Genomic DNA, 23,210 nt, shown 5'->3' on the forward strand with positions numbered 1-23,210 from the left:
ATATTCGTGCACAGTGCTTCATATCATTTCCACATTGACATTCAAATACCTCACATATTTGAAGCACTCTTTTGATTTTGAATAGTTGATACGTATACATACATGACGCAAAGAAAACGCATAGCACTTGTACCTTGAAAATAAAACAGGAAAGGCTTTTGAAATAAAATGTTATAATTATCTTACTTTATATCAATCAACGATGTCAAATTTGACGTTTGTACAATCTTAAGTTTCAGTACTTTTTGTCTGAATAAAAAGATAAAGTGCCATGATAACATGTGAGGTGCACAAGTTATTAGCGAGCTTTCAAAGAAAAAAACCTGCCATAGATTCATGATCAATTCACTTTAGAACTGACGGTAAAAAGAAATCCCCCCCCCCCTTGTGTATAACAAAAGAAAATATCGTACATGTGAGTTGCTGCAGTAGCTGTCATTGTAAACGTAGATGTCTGTTGTTTGCTTCAATACTCTTCAAGCAGAGGTTTGGGTGTTGGGTTATTTTGGGCGTGTTTTTAGGCTTTTTTATCGGGGTTCTGCAGAAGCGTGACGTTTGTCAGTGCATGCATTGAAGACTTCATTTCTACTCTTAAATTTCATATTTGAGAGAGGTAGTTTGTTTGCTTGTTTGGCGTCTTTCAATGTGCCTTGGGGGGGGGCAGACATAAAGAAACAACATAAAAAAAGATCAACGATACAAAAATTCAACAAAAATTCATGCAAACTATACGTCGACACAAAACCAAAACAATATTAATGCGATTCAAAATAATCAATAAAGTCATGTTAGAAAATTAGTCAAACAATAATATAATATGATCTTGAATTAGCCTCCTTCGCAGAGTTGTTGGGCGTCGGCGTTAATTTTTTCTGTGAGCGACGCGAGTAATACTAAGTATGCCGCGGAGGGACGATTTTGCTGCCGAGGGAGTTTTGCGACTCTGCGAAGGAGGCTAATATAGAATATGATAAAATAAACGTAATTATGCGTGCAGAGTTAGTTATACAGATAATACGCCCAGTATATGATGGAGAACAATAGAAACCCGACAGGAAAGATCACCCTGGACCACACGTCAATGTTGCACGGTTTCTTGTAGACTACCTCCGGGTTCTTCTCGGCTTTCTTCTGTTCGTTGGCTGCAGCTGGTGGTTCCTCGGGGATGGACTCTGGAGGAGCGGCGCTGCCTGAGGAGGTAGACGGGTTGTCCTGAGGTGGTCCCTTGGCCTATGACAAAAACAAGAATTTGGATATGTCAGATCATGTTAGCCTGGAATCCATCCGTGAACGCTTCAAGGCAGAGCGGAGGAACTGAGCGGAGATAAAGCGTTCACGGATGTATTCCAGGCTAAGATCATGTGTGATGGTGACTGTGTCCTCCTCATTCACAATGATGATCTCCCTCAGGCTGAATTCAATCATATCCATTACTGTCATAAGGGCCATGCGAAAACACAGACACAGAACCACAGACACACACATAGACACACACACACACACAGACAGACACACACACACACACACACGCACAGACAGACAGACAGACACACACACACACACACACACACACACACACAGAGAGAGAGGGAGAGAGAGAGAGAGAGAGAGAGAGAGAGACTCACACACACACACATATATATAAGTAGTCAGACGTTTTGGTTATTTTTATGAAATTTCCATTTATATAATTTTTTTATGTCTTTCGTTGTATGTATTTGTAGTCATAAAATTGCTTGTACTTTAGTTATGATATAAAGACTCCAGGAAGATATTAACGTTAAGTACATGGTACATGTTGTTTCAAGAATGAAGTTTCCTGACAAACATAGAGAAAAACGTGAACATAAACCTTGTGTAGAGTCTTCTGTGTAGGAGACGTGGTGGTCGCCAAGTCTCCCTGTTCCCCCTGCGTACCGCGGTACCTTCTCCGCTTCCTTGTTGTTTGTCCCTGCATCACATGGTACGTGGTATTAGCATCTGCCCCCTGTACCAGCGTACTTCTACCGTCGCCTTGTCGGCGTGCGCTGTCCTGTCCCCCGGCCGGCTTGGAGGACGCGTGCCGGCTGGTGGGTGGGATGATCAGTTCCCAGCCTGAGGGCTTCACCTTGACGGGTTTGCCCGACGACTTGGCGTGATCATGAGCTCCAGGATCCGGGGAGACCCTGCTCCTCCCGGCGCTGGGCGGCCGTGCCCGTGCCTGCTTTACCGCCTGGGCGAAGCGTGTGCGCGGTGAAACCGCAACCGACTCGTCCTCCTGAGACTTACGGGGGCTGGGGACGGTCTTTCTTTCCTTCTTTTCCTTCTGTTTTACCTTCATGTAATCCAGAAACAAAATAGATATCATTGTAGATATGGCCTCTACTGAGGAACAACTAAAGCAATTTCTGGACAGTGAAACTGGATTTATTTTTCAAAGTCAATTTTCTGGTCTTTTATTAATGTAGTAAGTTGAATCAATTTTATAATATCCCATAGCATACTGGATAAAAAGGACGGATGTGCCCTACCTTCTTGTTTTGAGGATTGTGCAGATGGTGTACCACGGCGTACTCAACGATCACCATGAACGCAAAGGCCAGGCAGAACACGTACCACAGGTCAATGGCTCGTATGTAGGAAATCTGGGCGAATACATGGATGGAAAAACCATTAACAAACCAATGCCAAACTACATACCAATGCAGCAAAGGGATCAAGAGATAGAGCTGCGAACGTATGGACGCAACTGCTTACAATACTCCTCGAAGGTCACTTAATTCCTTCACCGAGTAACAAACAAACAAACAAACAAGCAAACAAACAAACAAACAAGCAAGCAAACATTAAATTGTTACGTCAATAAAGGCTAGCTTTAAAAGAATCATACACACAGACTAACAAATATGCCAAACTACATACCAATGCAGCAAGGGGATCGTGAGATAGAGTTGCAAAAGTATACGGACACAACTGACTACAATACTCCATCGGAGGTCACTGACCTCCTTCACGGAGTAACAAACAAACAAACAAACAAACAAACAAGCAAGCAAGCAAGCAAAGATTAAATTGTGACGTCAATGAAGCTTTAAAAGACGATCAAACGTGTTAACCTACATGTCAATGCAGGAAACGGATCATGAGATAGAGTACAGACACAACTGATCACAATACTCCGTAGGAGGTCACTGACCTTCTTCACAGAGTAACAAACAAACAAACAAACAAACAAACAAACAAACATCAAATCGGCTCAATTAAGCTTAAATAAGTCAATACAGCACATAATAAGTAAATTTGCAAACCGTTGGATTATCACTGTTGAACTTACATGCGGCATTTTCTCAATTTGACTGCCGAGACGAACGAGCATGAGGAAGGTTGTGCAGCCCAGTGCGACCCTAGCGGATGTCTCGGAGTAGTGCACCCAGAAGGACATCCAGGACACGGCGACGACCGTGGCTGTGGGGGTGAAGACCCGGAGGACGTAGTACGGCAGGCGGCGCTTGAAGTGGACTTTTGCCTCCAGTGTAGAGAAAGTGTCCGGAGAGCCAGCTGGAATATTAACAATAGATAAAGATCAATGGAAAATTAGGGTTGATTCAAAATCTGGAGGTTCTGGGTTCGAGTGCCTAGCACGTCCCAATTTTCTGTCCTTGGGAACACTCTGGTCTTCCTCACTAGACTGACACAGTCAGAGAGTTGTCATGTGGCGTCTTTGAAGTGTGACGTCAACACTGGGTCAAAGTTATCTGGTAAACGATGTCAGTCCCGTCGCGGTTGAGTGAAGGGTGATGGGCCTTTATCTAAATAGCCTCTTTCACCCCTCTCAGGATGAACTTTCATGAGCACCCATTTCCTCATGCGACTCAGTACCTAGGCATGAGTACCTAGCTTCTGTATAGGGACACCCGGTGATCCCGTGTTTGAGGAGAGCCACATACACTTTGAGTACGTTAAAGATAAAGGTAAGTGAAAGATAAAGTTTTGAACTTGTGCGAGTGGTTCAAACCTTACAATCCGGTCTTCCAGTCCGGTATTGTACTTACTGTAAAAAAAACTGGGATGTAGGCGGTTTATCGTTTATGAGAAAAACCATGATCAGTCGCCAATAAACACTTGTAACTGTAGCTAAATCCATAAACAGTCTTGTCTCTAGAAGTATGTACTGTATATGTTGTGTGTTTGGACAAAATACAGGTTATGAGTAAGAATAAGTACATACAAATGTACACGTACCTTGAGACCCATTACAGCTTGTTGGCATGACCTGACAGGTACCAGAGTACATGGAACACTTCTTACAGGCCGGCTCACTGACGTCACAGAACCGCAGCGTGGGGCAGTAGTCGGCGTCAGCTGACAGGTCACACTTCTGATGGAAGTACGGACATCCCGAGCCTGGAATGTGCCACAGAAGAGTAATAAACTGGTGGACGTACCAACTACTAAGTACCTAATACCAGCTCAGAAAATCGTTGAAGGGATTCATTTGTCACGTATAGATACAGTTATTAGTGAATTCTTTCATCAGTGACAACTTGGAAGGATAAGGATACTAACCTCCAAATTTTCGATGGCTATCAGTCCATCTTGTTCACGGAGTGGCCTAACCTCGCAGGGGGTGGGGCCCGGCAGACCGATGCAAGTCTCGGGCCTAGTCTCGCGCTCTCGCGAGATTAGGCCCCTCCGTGAACAAGATGGACTGATAGCCATCGAAAATTTGGAGGTTAGTATCTTTATCCTTCCAAGTTGTCACTGATAAAAGAATTCACTAGTACCAGCTCAGAAAAGAACAAGAAATAGTCGACGTCATGCCTTCAAGTACCAGAGTTATCAACCAAGGATTGAGGTGTTAAAAAACTCATTCTTTCCTTGAACTATACCAGAGTGGAAGTCGCTGTCACCAAGTACAGTAGGGGCATTATAATTAGATAGTTTAAAACAATGTTTAGAGATAGATGTTCAAAGTGTCGTTAGGTGTCATGTAGCCAGCTGCCGCCACGCCGCGTGCCGTGAAGCTGGTGTGTTACGCGGATAATGAATAAACACAAACAAACAAACAAACAAACAAACAAACAGAAAAACAAGCAATCACTTGCCTTCACGACGAAATGACCCGACGATTGCTAGCAGTTCAGTCTTTTCTACGAAAAATTGCGAGTCGATATCCGTCAGGTCCAGAACGAGCGGCTGTTTCCCTCCCTCAGTCACGAACACTTGGAACGCAATCCCGCCATCTTTCCATAAAATGTCAACAATTTTAAGAAATATTGCAGAAGAAAAATTTGAAGATAAGAGTATCAATGACGATAAGTACTTATAATGACTACAAATAAAGTTTTTCGATACAAAAATTTTAAATTATATACAATTTGTCGCAAAAAATAGTTACTCAAGCAACTGGATAAATTTTGAGAAAAACGTTTATTTTTTACTGTGTACCTCATCATTACTTGAATATTTAATGATCAACGTATATGCTTTGAAGTGTAAATCATTCAAATTTCATGATCACATGGGTAAAGGCTAGGAATGAATGTAACCTACAGCCGTGGAGTTGGATGGTGCAGGTCTGACTGTCAAATGGATAGTTTCTCAGGTCCATCAGGCACGATACCCGCAACTTCTTCCTGAAGGGTAAAAAAGTACATTCATTTAGTTCGAGTGAAGCCGTACAGATATATATAGATACACTCTACAAAAAGCAAAGACATTTTGCTTTATCATATGACATTTTCCTTTCCTCCTAGCACATGTGTGAGGTTATGACAGGCCAAGGAGGCTACGTGTTTAGTAGTGCAACTACACAAGTGACAAGAGAATAAAAATAGCGTCAAAATTGCTTTATAGTACATGTACGAAGGCCAACAACGACACTGCGCAGGTATTTCCCTTCGCAGCGCTCTCTCTCCGGGCTTTGGAGGAGGTGTCGCACAATGTCGTTGTGGGCCTTCGTATTATATATATAGTCAATTTTACACACAAAGTCAAAGTTTGTTGCACAACGATTGTCACGGGTACAATGTATGGCAAATAAAAAAGTTACTAGTTGGTATGAGTCTATCATAATGCTACATATGGTCAACGGTTACTGTGTCTGACAGAGTGTTATGAAGCTATTGGCTAGAAAATAATTCAACTCTACACGTATGTTCTATATTGCGCTAAACTATACTGATGAAAGGTACAGTGAGCGGTTGTACCTATACAAAACATGTTCTGTGACTACTAAACAGAGTGTAGACTAAAAAAATACTTGCCAGGAATGTTACAATTCTACATAGAAATCTTACAATACGCTACACTATATACATATTATAGGCATACTTGAGTCTGTGACTTAGTTGTCCCTCCGGTGACAGCCAAGTTGACACAGTTCCAGATCCTGGCCCGCTGTCCTCTTTTCCGACTGATGCTACCTCCGAGCTTGTAGTGACCGGCCACCTGGCCTTGACCGTCCGGCCGAACTGGACAGACGGTAGCCACAAGACGTGACTCGGCACGGGGATCCAGCCGGACCCGCCCAGGTTAGCCAGCCGGTCGTCTGTCCAGGCGACAGTGAAGGTGGCCGTTATGTTGAAGTCCTGAAGGGGGACAACGAATCAATAGTGATGCAATTACATCCGTCAATAATTTCATCAGGTTGATAAACGAATGAATAGCAAAGTTCTTTGATCACAACCAGTCATTTTTCACGAGCCGACGTTTCGATGACCGTCTGTCATCTTCATCAGGGCAGTTCTGACTGGTTTACTGTGCACTGACGCTAGATGTTACTTGGTGCATAGTGCACTAAAGGTGTTACATAGTTCACAGTGCAGGTAAGCTGTTTTTTTTTACTGTGCAGTGCAATATTGTGACATACAAACTAGGCATTGTTACATCATAGTGATGCAATTACTTGTGCACGTAAGCAAGATACTTCTCACTGCTAATGACGCTGCAGTGGAAGGGATGAGTTTGTCAACAGTGCAATAGATACCTCAATCGTTGAGTGCAAACAAATTAGTAAACTATTGAATCGAAAATCTCTTCAAATCATATTATATATACTTAGTATATGTCCGTGCTTGATATCGAACCTACCATGGTTTCCTCCGACAGCCATCCTATGTTTTCCAGCATCACCCCTGACGAAGTTGGAAGTGGCTCTCCTGCAGTGGAATAGGTAATATTATGTAATAACGTCATATCTGTAATTATAGAACACGATGGAAAAATAGTTAAATACATGAAAGCTTGTTTTGTTATCAGGAAACATGCCGAAATTCATGATTAGCCCTACTTTATTGTATATTGTATTAGCACATGTTCAATAGTCGTTGCCATACATTGTACCATGTCCAATTGTCATGCAATTTCTAAAGTTCTATATATAATGCCTATTGCTGTTCACCTTTCTTTCCGCTTGTTCAATTGATTTCAATACGTTAGATCCTATAGATAAGTGCAACTACATTCTCAGGGGAAATAACCAATGCAGTGTTCAAATAGGAAAATACATTAAAGAATGTTTCGATCTTAGAGAACACATGTTAGAGAATAGTTAACTTTTATTGTTACATCATACATATACTCTGTACGTAAGATGACGTTATCCACACATGTATTCAGCTTTGTTAGATCTTTAGTTAAGTTGTAGAAGACCATACAAAAGTCTCTGTACTTTTTTGTTGTGTCAATAAAGAATCATCATATATAGCAAAGCTTGCGGGCTGTGGGAAAAAAATCATTGCAGGAACAGTTTTCATCAGATATTAGTTGATCAGGGACATTGATCAACCTTACCTTTGGACATGTCGACAGGACTTGCCTCTGCGTCATAATCCTCAGGTAGCGCCTCTCCCGTCTCCCACCGCGAGAACTCCTCCATAGTTCCGCCGTCTGACGGAGCTAAAGGGTCTACAACAACAACAACAACAACAACAACAGCAACAACAACAACAAATACATATACTCTAGATAGCACGTTGGCAGAACGCACTGCACCTGCGTGAAACCCGTAATGCATTGTGCATAGCACTTCGACAGAACGTCCTCATATAAGGTTAACATCCCGTCTGTAGTTTCCAAATATTATGTAGGAAAAGATATCCTTTGCAACGGGGAAAATTCTGATGCAACGTTGACCAAAAATCCACCAAAAATCGTGAAAATACAGGGTTCTGCGCAGGCACAGTACGTTCTGCAGACATGCTACTCTAGATGTCACTTTTGTCATCTTTGTGTCGCCATTTAGGGTAGTGTAATTTTACATCGGTACGGTACTGGTACTTATAATTAGTGATTAGGTATTTTGGACGTACTTAATTTTCGCGGTACAGTACCGGTACAGAGTACCAGTAAGCAGCCCTGTTATGGCGGTTATTTATTGTCTCTGCATCGGCGCCTTCGTAGAATTAACCCCTTTAAAAGTAATTGACGGTGGACAATGTCCTCTGACATCTGCATGCAATTGTATATGGGTAACAATTATATGGTCACCGTAAGCAATCATATTTTGCTTGAGCTTCAAGACACAAAACCCATATTGATATTTCAATAGGGTATTGTAGACAAATTAGTCCTTTGTAACAGCGACGGTTATTGGCGCATTTGGAGGATACGTCACTGATGTATGTTGAGGTGACCTACCAGGTGAAGGAGTTGTTACTGGTACGGTACTGGCGGATGGGTCGGCAGTAGATGTACAGTGTGGCTCCAGTGGACCTGTGGACGGTATGGAGAATACCACTTTCCATCCAAATATATGTCAAAGAAATATTGTGGTCATAGCTGCATTCACCAGTAACTAAAGTGGTCCATGGTACTTTACTGATATAAAACACTGTTCGAAAACACTGGTTAGATGTGGTTAGATAGCCTAGAGGTTAAATATGTGAACCCGCTTTTCTGTTTACCGAAATATTTTTGCTCAGTTGCTTCCTTTTCTTCTTCTCCAAACAGTGACCTCTGACCTGACCAATGGCATGATTTGTTTACGTCTGTCACCATGGTGACTGGTTTGGGTTACATTATGTTGCAATTTTATGGTATGCTCTGCTCCTATCACCATATACTAGTAGTACATGTATGTGAATGTGTTTGAGTAAGAATTAACAGAGCAGACCATGTCCGAAGGTAAACAAATGCATTTGCTTTGCAAATGATACTTCTCTAGTTTATAGAGTTCTTCTTTGAATATCATCTGTAATGAATACATATTACCGTCCTTAAGATTCAAATATAAACTTTGAATTCATAGGCAGGAAGCCATGTCAAATGTTGCATTTATCACACCTGACGTCAATACATCTATGATCTAGCCATTTTTCTTTTTCGTTCTTTTACATTTCTTTTCGTTCTCTTTCGCTCCATTTTGCTCTGTATCGCTTGTGTTTGCTAGATAGTTTATTTCGCAGTTAAAAACTCTTGTACATCGGCCTAATGTTGTTTCAAACATCTAAGGAACAACAAGCCCCTACTGTCTCCGACCAGCCCTACCTGTACACGCCCGTGTTTCGTCTTCTTCTCCGGTACAGTTCGCTCCTCCGTACAGGGGCTGACTACAGGTACGGTTCCGTGTCTGGTTGCCGAGTCCACACACAGTCATACACGTAGTCCAAAGACTCCAGGGTGACCAAACGCCATCGACTTCAAGAAAAACGGCATGTTGCATGTAAGACATCACCAAATTGCCGGTGCGCGCAGCCAGGCACGAGGGGCCGGGGCACGCCTTTCACAACAATTATGACATTCGAAAATGACATTAAAAACGATGCCAGTTCATCACACGTTAGCATGATGTACAAAATGACTAATTAACTGGTGGACGTACCAACTACTAAGTACCTAATACCAGCTCAGAAAAGAATTCGAACAAGAAATAGTCATGCCTTCAAGTACCAGAGTTATCAACCAAGGATTGAGGTGTTCAAGAACTCATTTTTCCAAGCACTATCGCAGAGTGGAACTCGCTGTCACCAAGTACAGTGAGCTGAGTACAGTAGGGGCATTATCACTAGATAGCTTTAAACAATGTTAAGAGTTAGCTATTCAAGGCTAGGGTTAGGTGTATACATTATAACAAGTCGTTCGGTGTAATGTAGTCAGCTGCTGCAGCGTCGCGTGCCTGCGAGGCTGGTGTGTTACGCCGAAGGGCAGTTATACTGCTTATACGGATCATCAACAAATTTATTGTACTGTCAAGCTTAAAGAAACAACTGTGCCTATATTGAGATGGAAAGTATCAAGTCACAGAGTTACCTACCTGGACATGGGTCACAGAGTTACCTACCTGGACATGGTCCGATGTCCATACACGCCCTGGTTTGGAAAGAGTCCCCGGTACAGTTGGCTACACCAGCGGTACCGTTGTTCCCGGGTGCGGTGTTACACGTACGGTTTCGTGTCTGGTTCCCCGCGCCGCAGCTGGGTGTACAGACCGACCAGGCAGCCCACTCTGACCAGCTACTTGCAACTGTGTATCATGTAGAACAAGGTTTGATCTCAGCTCAATAAGTTTTACCGAATTGCACCGTTTGTGTATTCACACAGTTGCCTCTAGTTCTGTGGTTCGGCCAGTGTTCGGGAGGCCATACTCAGCTATTTGTGACAGGAGCGTCACACTAGCCTGGTTACCAAACCTATTATAGCTCCCGAGTCCTACATCCTCCCCACAAATAGAGGATGCGGAGAGGATGTAGGACTCGGGAGCTATAATAGGTTTGGTAACCTAGCTAGCGTGACACAACAAGTAACGAAACAATTTTAGTCATCTCCGAAATGACATCCTGACACAAAATGAAAATGCATATGAGTAAACTTTAAGCTAAATATACCTGTAACTTAGATGTTGTTAGCTGTTTTCCCAAAGAATTGTTCAAACATTAGCAACTTACGTGTGCTCACTGGATCAGAGTAGTAACTATCTGCATAGTAGCCGTTTGGGGTGAAAACTCTCATCTTAGCCCTGAAAAGAAGATGTGTACATAATAAACTCTTGAAGACAAGGAAATGCTCTGGTCGCAAGAATCGAAGGCGCCATTAACAACATGTTTTATCAACACAACTTTGTCGTAGTCTTAAAAATAAGAATATGCTTTATTATCAGAAGACTGAAACCAGTGCTACTTATCAAACGTCTATTATCTAAGATACGTCGATGAAGGTAAGAATCTCAGGTTATGAGATACACCAGCAAACAGTTACTACAGGAAGTGGGTAGATTTTTGAAAATTGTACATTGTACCAATGGGATCTTGTTCATTATGTACAGATTTGTTTATTTGTATTTACGATCTGCTATGAGTTCACTTATTTGTTCACCATTATTGTATATAGCCTACCTTTATTTGCGTTCATATTTTGTTTGGACTCTGTTATCTGTACCTTTGATCGTCTTTTGTTTATGTATAATTTATTGAATCGGTGTCGTATAAGCCCACACGGGCTGGGCGCGGGATAGCGCACGACACGGAAATAAAGTATCATTCATTCATTCACTCATTCATTCATTCATTCATTCATTCATTCATTCATTCATTCATTCATTCATTCATTCATTCATTCATTCATTCATTCATTCATTCATTCATTCATTCATTCATTCATTCATTCATTCATTCATTGTACATGTCGAAATCCATTCTGCTTTTCCAAGATCAGTTTGTACCAATGGGATCTTGTATTAGTATGTCACTCTTATTGAATATCTATTGTGTTCTGTTATTGGTCAAAATATATTATCCAAGAACATGTATAGTCCAGACACCAGACAATCCTGGCGATTTTTGGTTATGATATGATCAATTTTATGCCCAAAATTTAACCTATACAGTTGCACTCAAAACTGCCAATTTTTGCAATAAGCTTTCAAGTACCTTGGAACCACAAATGAAATAAGTAATCAAGTAATATGTATACCTGTAGGTAGTGGCGAGTTTTAGCGGCCCGTTGCAGTAGAGTGTAACGTTTGGGTCGGTGCAGTTCTCGTCTCCTATGGTGAAAGTTAGTTCCTGAGGTTCAGTGTTCCTCTTCCTTCTCCGGCTACTTGTGAAGGGATATGGCGCGAGGGCGGACACTTGGTACGGCGGGACTGGAGAGAGCGCCTGCACGTCGTACCAGCTGTACATCTGGGCGTTCAGTATGAGTCCTGTTTCCGCTGTATCGTTCAGACCTGTATAGGGATGTGGGAGCAGCAAATTAAGTACTAGTGTGTTACGCTGAAGGAAGGTTGGTTATAAATAAATAAATAAATAAATAAATATGATTAAACTGTGTTTAAAACTTCTCTCGGCCGCGACGAGGGGCGGTACAGATTTCCGACGAACTTTGACCCAGTGCTGACGTAAGACGTAATCACGGAGGAATCACGTGTCTACAGCACGTGGGTCAGAGAGCCAATTAAAACCGAGAGATTCGTAAAATTTCGTTCACCTCAAGTTCGAGAACAGTTGATCATGTCATAACAATTTGACAACTTTCAGCACCAAGGAGAGGACTAATATTCCACTGTAAGTAAAAATAAGTTTAGCATCAAACACAAGCCACCTGCGTCAAAATTGCATTAAAAGTAACAATACCACATTAAGGAGTTTAATCTAAACTGCGATAGGCGTTGTCAATTGTATTGTACCAGCCAAGGAAATATACATGAACACCAAACGTGGTCTAGCGTATTGGCCCTATTGGTAAGAAGAGAAATCAGCCTCAACGGCTGAATGGACCACCCATTCGTCCGTAAGATAGATAGATAAATAAATAAATAAATAAATAAATAAATAAATAAATAAATAAATAAATAAATAAATAAATAAATAAATAAATAAATAAATAAATAAATAAATAAATAAATAAATAAATAAATAAATAAATTAATAAATAAATAAATAAATAAATAAATAAATAAATAAATAAATAAATAAATAAATAAATAAATAAATAAATAAATAAATCACCTGCACCATCCTCTGCTACAATGACAGTGAAATGGGTGATCAGTCCCAGATCCAGAGAAAACATCTGGTCGCTGAAGGTCACGTCCACTGTGGACGCTGTGACGGTGTTGTTGTCTCCATGGTCAGGCTTTGCATCGGATATCACGCTTGGGACTAGAGAACATTGGAACATGAGCTCACAGTAAATGGTTACGTATTGTTAGGCCTTTCTTTACGTGTAGTTATCTGGTCCGCACGGCTATTTTTCTCCGTGAACTAATTCTGGTGTTTGCGGTTGAAATTTGCAGCTTGGGATCGTGAGTCACAGCTGTGAACACACGGACACAACTACGCATGATGTACAAAATGGCTAATAAACTGCAGGGCGTACCAGACTACTAAGTACCTAAAACCAGCTTAGAGTAGGACAAGAAATAGTCATACCTTCAAGTAGCAGAGTTATCAAACAAGGATTGAGGTGGTCAAAAATCATTCTCTTCTAGAACTATCGCAGAGTGGAACTAGCTGTCACCAAGGACAGTAGGAGCATTATCATTTGGTAGCTTTAAATGAGTTAGATGTTCAAAGGTGTGCCAAGTCGTTCGGTGTAATGTAGCCAGCTGCCGCCGCGTCGCGTGCCTGTGAAGCTGGTGTGTTACGATGAAGGGCTTTACAGATACAGAACTGATTACAATACTCGATCAGAGGCTACTGACCTCCTTCAAGGAGTAATAAAACAGTGTCAGTGTCTCGTCTTGTGCAGAGACTTACCGTAGCAAGACGGATCTACTTGTCCGGTGCAAGTTTCTGACTGGGTGGAGTCACCGTTACAGCGGCGTCCACCATTTTGGGGCGGCGGCTGATCGCAAGTGCGGCTTCGGGTCCTGGTGCCACCCGCACAGGTCACGGTACAGTTGGACCAGGCCTCCCACTGAGACCAGCCTCCATCAACTAAAACACAAGGGGCACAGTCAGTTATTTCAAATGACGCTCCGGTACTGAACAGTTATTACTGAACTCAGATAGGTAGTGTAATGTTTAACAAAGTTCTTTATTGTACACATGTGCAACATATGATGAGGCCGAAAACAGCTTGTAAGTACTTCTGGGACTGTATCATTTACACTGAAGCGACACCTAGCAATAGAACAAGCCTTTATGAAGGACTACTAAAACCTTTGGTAAAAGCTCAGGGTTGTGGGTAATATATAAGGGACTTTGTTTACAAGGACTTTAGAATACCGTATTGTTGGACATACAAAGCTTAAGGTGTATCAGGGACAGCTGAAGTTAAACGTCGGTTAGAATACCTTTACAGAGAGGCAGGGAATCGCACAACTGTATGTCGTTCGAGGTCCCATTGCAGTCTGCCCCGCCGTATAGTGGCGCTGGGTTGTTACAACTTCGGTTCCGTGTCTTGTACCCAACACCACAACTCACGTCACAAGTGGACCACGAACTCCACACGGACCAATTCCCATCAACTGGAAATACAGAACAAATTGTACTATTCAAGCAGAGGTTTGGGGTTTGGGTTAATATTAATCTTGGCGTGGTTTTAGTCTTTTTTTATCGGGGTTTCTTTTTTTATTATTTTGCATTGGAATTTAAAAAGCCTAAAAACACGCCAAAAATAACCCAAAACCCAAACCTTTGCTTGGAGAGTAAACAAATGGCCCTACATTATAGTTCATGCAACATTGGTGTCGAACTAAAGATGTATAAATATCGGACGGCGGCAGACATAGACTTCCATTCACCTTTGACCCACCACGTGCACTGACGTCACATTTCCAGAAGGTTGCCGCTGTGGGAGTGGTAAAGATACCGTATGAAGACCGTAGGAGACGGGCGAAAATTCGTAGGGTGAGTGAACGTATTGATGTTAAATTGAACTTCTCAATCTGTACTGTAGTCTATAATATTGACATTTTGTTTTCTCCAAAGACCATTTCACACACTCACCCGCACATGGCGTCTCTTCACAAGTTTGAACTTCCACTGAACTTCCGGTACAGTTGTCGCCGCCATGTTGAGGAGGAGGATTGTCACAACTGCGGTTGCGCGCCTGGCTGCCGAATCCACACGTGACGTCACAGGTAGACCAGGAGCTCCACTGAGACCAGTTGCCGTTAACTGACAATTAAAAATACAAAAATTTGTAATGCATTTATAATGCATTAAAACTGCAGATCTACTCTTAGAGGAATATTCTTGATGTCTGCTGATTCGGTTTTTTTCTTCAAAATTCGGTAACTTAATTATCTATCATTATAATGTTCATCATCAATATTTTAGCTATCGTTATATTTCTATCATTATAACATTATTCTATTTTTAAAATCTTTTTCACTATTTCTATTTCCATTCATATTTTACCATTATTGATAGCGTATGTGAATGATCCGAGGTCAGTAGTTGACTGTACCTACATCTGAAGGCAGGAATAACAAAGGAGGTTATAGGAGTCCCCTATATCCCTTTATCGTTACCCTGGATTGAGAGAGAGAGATATCCCCCTATAACATCTTATATAGAATTACCCCAACTCTGTTCCGTATCGAAATCGGCCCAATAGCAAATATCCTTTATAACAAACCATGTTGTGAGATATATATCACATATCGGTGTAAACACACTCACCCGCACACGGCGGTCCTTCACAAATCTGAAGGTCCGCGGAACTTCCGGTACAGTTCTCGCCGCCATGTTGAGGAGGAGGATTGTCACAACTGCGGTTGCGCCACTGGCTGCCGAATCCACACGTGACGTCACAGGCAGACCAAGAGCTCCACTGAGACCAGTTGCCGTTAACTGGAAATATGCAATAAAATCTATTTATTATGATGACCGCCATTGGCGATATGCTGCCGCTGGATAAATAAATAAAATAAAATGAAAATTTGTTATTTTGTTTATTACTTATTATTTTCATTTTTGTTATTCATTATTATTATCATTATTAAGTATTATTTTAATAATATTTATCAGTTTCTTATTCTTCTATTTTTTTAACGTATCTGAATGACCCTAGTTGACTGTACCACTTGTCATGTAGTGTCGCTCATTCCTGGCGCCAAGGCCACCTTTTTGCAAACCACTTGTTCGTTTTCTCTTCAGATCATTTTACACACTCACCCGCACATGGCGGAACTGCACAACTCTGAATGTCCGCGGAACTTCCGGTACAGTTCGTGCCGCCATGTTGAGGAGGAGGATTGTCACAACTGCGGTTGCGCCACTGGCTGCCGAATCCACACGTGACGTCACAGGTAGACCAGGAGCTCCACTGAGACCAGTTGCCGTTAACTGCAAACATGCAATAAAATCTATTTATCATGATGACCGCCATTGGCGATATGCTGCCCCTGGATAAATAAATAAAATAAAATGAAAATTTGTTAACGTATCTGAATGACCCTACTTGACTGTACCACTTATCATGTACTGTCGCTCATTTCTGGCGCCAAGGCCAAGCTTTTTTCAAAACCACTTGTTTGTTGCCTCCGGGGGAGGAGACATCCTTCCGCGGAAGGGCTTTGTGAGTGATTTAGATTTTCATGTTCGCAGCGGTTTCTCGCGTTTGGGTGGACGGATTCTTTGCCGTTTACTGGAAATATGCAGTGACAAGAAATCTGAGATTCCAAAACTACCGGGAGGTAATATAGTGATTATTACTTCGACAGACTGGCGCGCAGTAAATAACAAATCCATGTTATTCTCTTTTTTGACTTGAATTCAAGAAAATCAAACTTTCCATTTGATAAAATTGGAAAATGTCTGAGATATTATTTTTAGAAACTCGAAGTCAAATGTTCATGACTTAGTGAGGATATGTCCTCTAGCAAATCTGGGATCAGTCAGCATATTTGATGATATGTTGAGGACAGACGCTCTTCCTGAATCAGTTAAGTATATCTCCTCTTTCCGAATCGGTTGAGGATATCTCCTCTTCCCGAGTCAATTGAGGTTATATCCTCTTCCTGAATCAGTTGAAGATATATCCTCTTCCTACACCAAAGAGCATTTCCTCTTCCTGAATCAGTTGAGGATATATCCTCTTCCTGAATCAGTTGAGGATATATCCTCTTCCCGAATCAGTTGAGGATATTTCCTCTTCGAGCTTCCTGACGCAGTTGAGAGCATTTCCTCTTCCTGCATCAGTTGAGAGCATTTCCTATTCCTGAGTCAGTTGAGGATATATCCTCTTCCTGAATCAGTTGAGGATGTTTCCTCTTCCTGAATCAGTTGAGGATATCCTCTTCCTGAATTAGTTGAGGATATATTCTCTTCCTGAATCAGTTGAGGATATATCCTCTTCCTGAATAAGTTGAGGATATATTCTCTTCCTGAGTCAGTTGAGGACATTTCCTCTTCCTGAATAAGTTGAGCATATATCCTCTTCCCGAAACAGTTGAGGATATATCCTCTTCCCGAATCAGTTGAGGATATATCCTCTTCCCGAATCAGTTGAGGATATATCCTCTTCTCGAATCAGTTGAGGATATATCCTCTTCTCGAATCAGTTGAGGATATATCCTCTTCCCGAATCAGTTGAGGATATATCCTCTTCCTGAATCAGTTGAGAGCATTTCCTCTTCCCGAATCAGTTGAGGATATATCCTCTTCCTGAATCAGTTGAGGATATATCTTCTTCCTGAATCAGTTGAGGATATATCCTCTTCCTGAATCAGTTGAGGGTAAGTTGAGGATATATCCTCTTCCTGAATAATATATATGCTAACACTCACCCGGACATGGCAGTCCTCCACAACTCTGAAGGTCCACGGAACTTCCGGTACAGTTCTCGCCGCCATGTTGAGGAGGAGGATTGTCACAACTGCGGTTGCGCCACTGGCTGCCGAATCCACACGTGACGTCACAGGCAGACCAGGAGCTCCACTGAGACCAGTTGCCGTTAACTGGAAACATGCAGTAAATGTACTGAGTCTACTATTTTTGTTAACATATCTGAATAACCGGTACCCTAGGTAACCTACATCTGAAGGCAGGAGGTATAACAATATATGCAAGACTGCCAATCGTGCATATGGCTGTCAAAAGAGTAAGTTGACATACTCTGTGCTGTATTGCCGTTGACTGACAATTAGAAATACACAATATTGCAAACATTTATCACGCATTTGCAGACTCACTTATAAAGAAATGCTGAAAGAATGTTTTAAGCTTTTCATGTTATTCTCTTTAAGTACAGGGCACACCTAAAATCAATACGTTTACCACTGAGTGCGTTTACCCTGTTACAAGAAAAAAAAACATAATAGTGATAAGGAAGTTTCACATAGAATAACGGTGCGATGTTACAACTTTTCTTTAGAAATGTTCCACAATATCCCTGTATTAATTGTAGGGTTGTAGAATCGCTCTCACAAAGGCGTCTAAACATGCATGCAACATACCACAATACAATGTGGTTGTGCAATTATTCGTAGCAAAGTTGGATGTCTTACTGGAGTCCATTACAAGTCTCAAATAATAGCTGTAATAATTTTGAATTGCTTGGAATAAAAGATTAGTTAAGTCACAATAGGTCTGAATTTTTACAAAATTGAAAATAAAAAATTGAACATATTTGGATCTATTTCATCTTTCACAATACTGATTAGAGATTAGAGCATTAAGTACAGGATTTAGTGAGTAATACTGTGGATGGGGGTGGGTGTAGGTGTGTTAATATACATACTTGCCGAAAATAGAATTGTTCAAACATATTATGACATCCAAGCGCTACGATGTAAATAAAAAACTATGTAAATTTGTTCATACATGTTTCAAAAAGAGAGAAGAGATCCTGTAGTTAGATCCTGTAGATAGAGACGTAGCACACAAATGTAACAATTGCTTCTTCTATTCTTGTAGCCAAGTTATCTAACTTAGTGAATTTGGCCCGTATAGGGCGTGAATATGCAACAAAGTTCACTGTCATTGTCATTGTCGTTCACTGTCATTGTCATTGTCATTGTTCAAAGTTCACTGTCATTGTCATTGTCGATTTGCATTAAAAATATGTGTTTCCTACCAGGACACGGAGCTCTTGTACACAGTTGAAAGTCGGTGTCGTTCCCGGAGCAGTACAGCCCGCCATTGGCAGGTGCGGGGCTGTCACATGATCGGTTCCTCATCTGTAACCCTTCTCCACAGGTTACGTCACAGCTGGACCACAGGCCCCACGGAGACCAGCTACCGTTAACTACAGGGAAATGATAATGATATGAATCTTTATTGCATGTTCTTGCCCAGATGGGCTAAATGCACAAGAGGATATGCAGTATGCAAAACATGAGTATTGCATACTGGGACGCTATATTCTAATGCTAATTGCTAGGAATTTATACATTATAACAATACTATATACTACCTATTATCTACTGTTAGTTGCCCTTTCTTCTCTCTTTTTGAAACATTTGGAAACATAATTACATAGTTTGTCTACTGTACATTCGTTCTTGCATGACATCAAGTGTTTAAACATGTCCTGCTTTGACATTTTCTTGCATATCTTGTCTAGATGTAAAATAAAAAAAATGAAGATAGTGACCGTCAGCTACCGTTAACTACAGGGAAATGATCGTGAACATAGTGACCGGCAGCTACCGTTAACTAAAGGGAAATGATAGTGAACATAGTAACCGGATGCTACCGTTAACTAAAGGGAAATAGTAAGAAACATATTGACCGTTCAGCTACCGTTAACTAAAGGGAAATAGTAAGAAACATATTGACCGTTCAGCTACCGTTAACTAAAGGAAAATGATATCAACACCCAGTCAATGAGGTACACGAGGAAACTGTTACTCAGGAAACTGGGCAGATTTTGCAAACTGTATTATAGACGTTTTAAGTAGCATCCACCACTGACGAAAAATAGTAGGTTTACTTGAAAGGCCTGACAGTTTTCAAAATCTACCCAGTTGCTTGAGTAACAGTTTCCTTGTGTATCTCATGACATTGTTCTTTGCTCCCTAAAGTAAGAATGACACACATTACTAAAGTTGTTGCCTTCATCAGAAGGGTATGAAATCAGCTTGCTTTAATCATGGAGTTAAAAAGTCCATGCTTTGATTTAGCTCAACAGCTCCAGCGGCCTCGCTTTGATACGAGCTCACGCGCATTCACGTAAAAATGTACTCTCGCGTGAATACAACCAAAATGGCGACCGTATCTGGAAATTATTTCAACGATCTAAGATAGCCACAAAGGGACACAACAAGAACGATAAGAACCTGGTTGGCACATCTGTATCTCCGACTGTTCCACTGTGGCAGGACAGGCCGTGTCAGAATCCGCGGGGTTGCAGAGTAGGTCTCTACTTTTACTTCCATCTCCGACCGCGGTACTGCACTCTGACCACGGACTCGGCACATACCAACCTGAATAAAAAGAGAGAACATGACTGAATTACTGAACATATTTGAACATACATGATTTGAACATGATTTGAACATGATTTGAACATGATTTGAAGATGATTTGAACATGATTTGAACATGATTTGAACATGACTGAATGATTGAAAAGATTTGAACGCAAAGGAAGAAGAATGTTAAGCTCGATCGACATGCAAAGAGACTTGCATGTTTAGTATGAGCCCATATGTGTAGCTTCTGGATGTGTTTGGGTATCTTACGGAAGCAGACCAGTACATCACTTCTCAGCTAGCAGGGAATGTTGCAGGCTGCTACATGCAATTACATGTTGCATATTACAACATAACACTATAACAGCATTACAGTATTGTCAATTACATATTAGATATTACTACATATTACTGCCAGTGACACGTAACGTTGCCTGCTCACCCACTGGAGTTAAACTTTCAAATCGCTCTATCAAAATTGTAATGGGGCATGGAGAAAGCAATGAATCACCTATAGCCTTCAGGATAGAAGAAATATGATAAAACATTTTATTTATTATAGTAAAAGCAGGTTAATGACTAGCCTCTACACTACGTACACGAGTGAACTGAGAAAGCCTAGTAACTTACGGTCGCAGCCAAGAACCTCCACCCTCATGGCAATAGCATTGTAACAGGTCAAAATCCTAAAACGCACCCCGCTAGCAGCAACTGGGCTGTACAGTAGGTTGGTTACAGGGGTAGTATTATCGGTGTTGCCTGCAAAGACCTGCAATGTAGACGGAGACTTTAATGAATACTTTTCTGACTGTTAGTTATCTAATCGACCTATATTTAGTAATCGACCTCTGTTAATCACTCATCAGGTTTTTCAGTATTTTGCAAAACTCAGTCTAAACAAAGTCTAAACAAAATGAGGATTGTAAACCGAATCAAACATATGATAATTACACATGAAATTAAACATGTTTAAAATTAATTAATGATTAAACATAAAATGTATCCATATTTATGTATAAAAGTTAAACCATACATAGATTTTTTATTAATACCCATAGTTTCACCATTAACCATGAAGTATGATTTTACACATGAACAATGAGAAATGATTTTACACAAATCAACTTTGCATGATAAAATGCATTTGCATAAATCTGCATATTATTAACTTTGACCTTAATGTTGACCTTTTCTTGAAAGCATAAAATGGTTCAGACGACCACCTTATACTACTCATACGATTTTGGAGCATCTCAGTGGGAATAATTATCATCACGTTGTTTGACTGATAAAATACACGCATTGGTTAAGAAACATACCTTCTCGATGCCGTTGATTTTATAAAACACCCAGTCACCAGCTCCTGTAGTGAACTTTAGTTTGTAGGAGGTTACCCATTGAAGTTTTGTCGCGTGTCCCTGAGTGACTACCCCTGAGATGTACTGGTTTTCTCCTACATCCACCTACGAGGAAGCGAATATTCAATTATAGACAAAACATCCGCAAAAGCTTGACTCCGTAGATATTTTCATATGGTTGGGGAATTGAATGATTGAATAGCAACGTTCTTTATTCACAACATACAACTTTTAACAAGAGCCGATGTTTCGATGACCGTCTGTCGTCTTCATCAGGGCAATATGACTAGTTCACTGTGCACTAAAGCTACATGTTACTGGTTCACTGTGCACTGAAGCTAGGTGTTACTGGTTCACTGTGAACTGACGCTAGGTGTTACTGGTTCACTGTGTACTGAAGCTAGGTGTTACTGGTTCACTGTGTACTGGAGCTAGGTGTTACTGGTTCACTGTGTACTGAAGCTACATGTAAGTATTACTGGTTCACTGTGTACTGGAGCCAGGTATTACTGGTTCACTGTGTACTGAAGCTAGGTGTTACTGGTTCACTGTGTACTGTAGCTAGGTGTTACTGGTTCACTGTGCACTGAAGCCAGGTGTTACTGGTTCACTGTGCACTGAAACTACGTGTTACTGGTTCACTGTGTACTGAAGCCAGGTATTACTGGTTCACTGTGTACTGAAGCCAGAATAAAAGTAGACGTGAATACAATGCATTCTAATCCATAAAACGTATGATAAAAAGTTTCAACATATAATGAAACTGCTTGCATTAACTGTGTTATATTTCATTTATCTTTATTTTTGAGGATTGGGCAAAAAGTTATCTCAGCCCTCTCCTCACACATAAAAGGAAACAATAAAACAAAGTAATAATAATAAGAAGAACAAATGACAAAGGTACATAATGAGCTGGTGTACAAACCAAAATCAATCATCTAAATCAAACAAACCGTCATGTCTGCAAAATAAAGTTGAAAACCACATCAAATATTTTACAGTGTTATACATGTACAATAAAAAATGAACGCGATCAAATATGTCCACTTGAATACCATTGTCAAGCATTACAGCATTCCTATATATCTGAACTGATAAAGGTTTATTGTTTAAATATTTAAATAGATACCTACCTGTAACCATTCTCCGCTCTCTACTGTGCCGGCTACCCAGGCGCTTCCCCCATGTAAGCGACCGTTGTAGGGAAACATCCCTGTGGTTTGACTGGACTGAGAGAAAGACTTTGCAGTGATGTCTTGATCCGCTATGGCACCCGATTCCACGCCAAGTGGATGACAGGCTGGTATGACTAAAAAAAAAATTCAGCACGACTTGGTCTCAAATGTTCTCGAGCAAATTATTTGTAGCCTTTCGAGGAGCTAGTGGCTGCGTGCCTGCGAAGCTGGCGTGTTACGCCGAAGGGCGGTTATACCGGCTATACCGATACAGACATGATGAAGGAATGACTGTACGGTCGGAATAGCAGAGAGAGAGAGAGAGAGAGAGAGAGAGAGAGAGAGAGAGAGAGAGAGAGAGAGAGAGAGAGAGAGAGAGAGAGAGAGAGAGAGAGAG

The 23,210-nt window shown here is 41.1% G+C and overlaps 2 protein-coding genes and 1 long non-coding RNA gene across 3 annotated transcripts in view; all 3 read right to left on the reverse strand.

Annotated features, from left to right (window-relative positions):
• Positions 1-997: 997 nt before the first annotated feature.
• Positions 998-21,001, reverse strand: LOC109464536 (SCO-spondin-like). The gene is made up of 16 exons (XM_019761541.1): positions 20,911-21,001; positions 20,147-20,293; positions 18,943-19,113; positions 17,654-17,824; positions 16,041-16,211; positions 15,546-15,716; positions 14,868-15,038; positions 14,213-14,386; positions 13,674-13,853; positions 9,469-9,618; positions 8,620-8,694; positions 7,774-7,887; positions 3,314-3,537; positions 2,511-2,624; positions 1,853-2,314; positions 998-1,230 (listed from the first exon to the last, which is right to left on the reverse strand). Exons 1-16 carry the CDS (start codon positions 20,936-20,938, stop codon positions 1,000-1,002), a joined length of 2,754 nt encoding a protein of 917 aa, XP_019617100.1. The 5' UTR covers positions 20,939-21,001; the 3' UTR covers positions 998-999.
• On the reverse strand, positions 10,268-11,912 carry LOC109464627. The gene is made up of 3 exons (XR_002139894.1): positions 11,890-11,912; positions 10,866-10,936; positions 10,268-10,444 (listed from the first exon to the last, which is right to left on the reverse strand). It is a non-coding gene; the product is annotated as an uncharacterized LOC109464627 (long non-coding RNA).
• Positions 21,002-21,099: 98 nt separating the features above from the next.
• Positions 21,100-23,210, reverse strand: part of LOC109464537 (MAM and LDL-receptor class A domain-containing protein 1-like) — a 4,379-nt gene continuing 2,268 nt past the window's right edge. The window contains exons 4-6 of the mRNA XM_019761542.1: positions 22,772-22,947; positions 21,600-21,743; positions 21,100-21,108 (exon numbers count right to left, since the gene is read on the reverse strand). Of these exons, the coding sequence (XP_019617101.1) occupies positions 21,100-21,108; positions 21,600-21,743; positions 22,772-22,947 (329 nt within the window). The remainder of the gene's footprint in view (positions 21,109-21,599; positions 21,744-22,771; positions 22,948-23,210) is intronic.

This window comes from Branchiostoma belcheri, unplaced genomic scaffold (assembly GCF_001625305.1).
Source record: "Branchiostoma belcheri isolate BF01 breed outbred unplaced genomic scaffold, Haploidv18h27 scaffold14, whole genome shotgun sequence".
Lineage (NCBI taxonomy): Eukaryota > Metazoa > Chordata > Leptocardii > Amphioxiformes > Branchiostomatidae > Branchiostoma > Branchiostoma belcheri.

Coding starts and splice junctions, on each gene's coding strand:
- LOC109464536 (XM_019761541.1), bottom strand. CDS start 20,938: ATGAGGGTGGAGGTTCTTGGCTGCGACC. Junction 16,212..17,653: donor TGGAGGACTGCCATGTCCGG/GTGAGTGTTAGC, acceptor GCATGTTTGCAG/TTAACGGCAACTGGTCTCAG. Junction 9,619..13,673: donor AGTAGATCCGTCTTGCTACG/GTAAGTCTCTGC, acceptor TTTTTCTTGAAG/TCGATGGCGTTTGGTCACCC.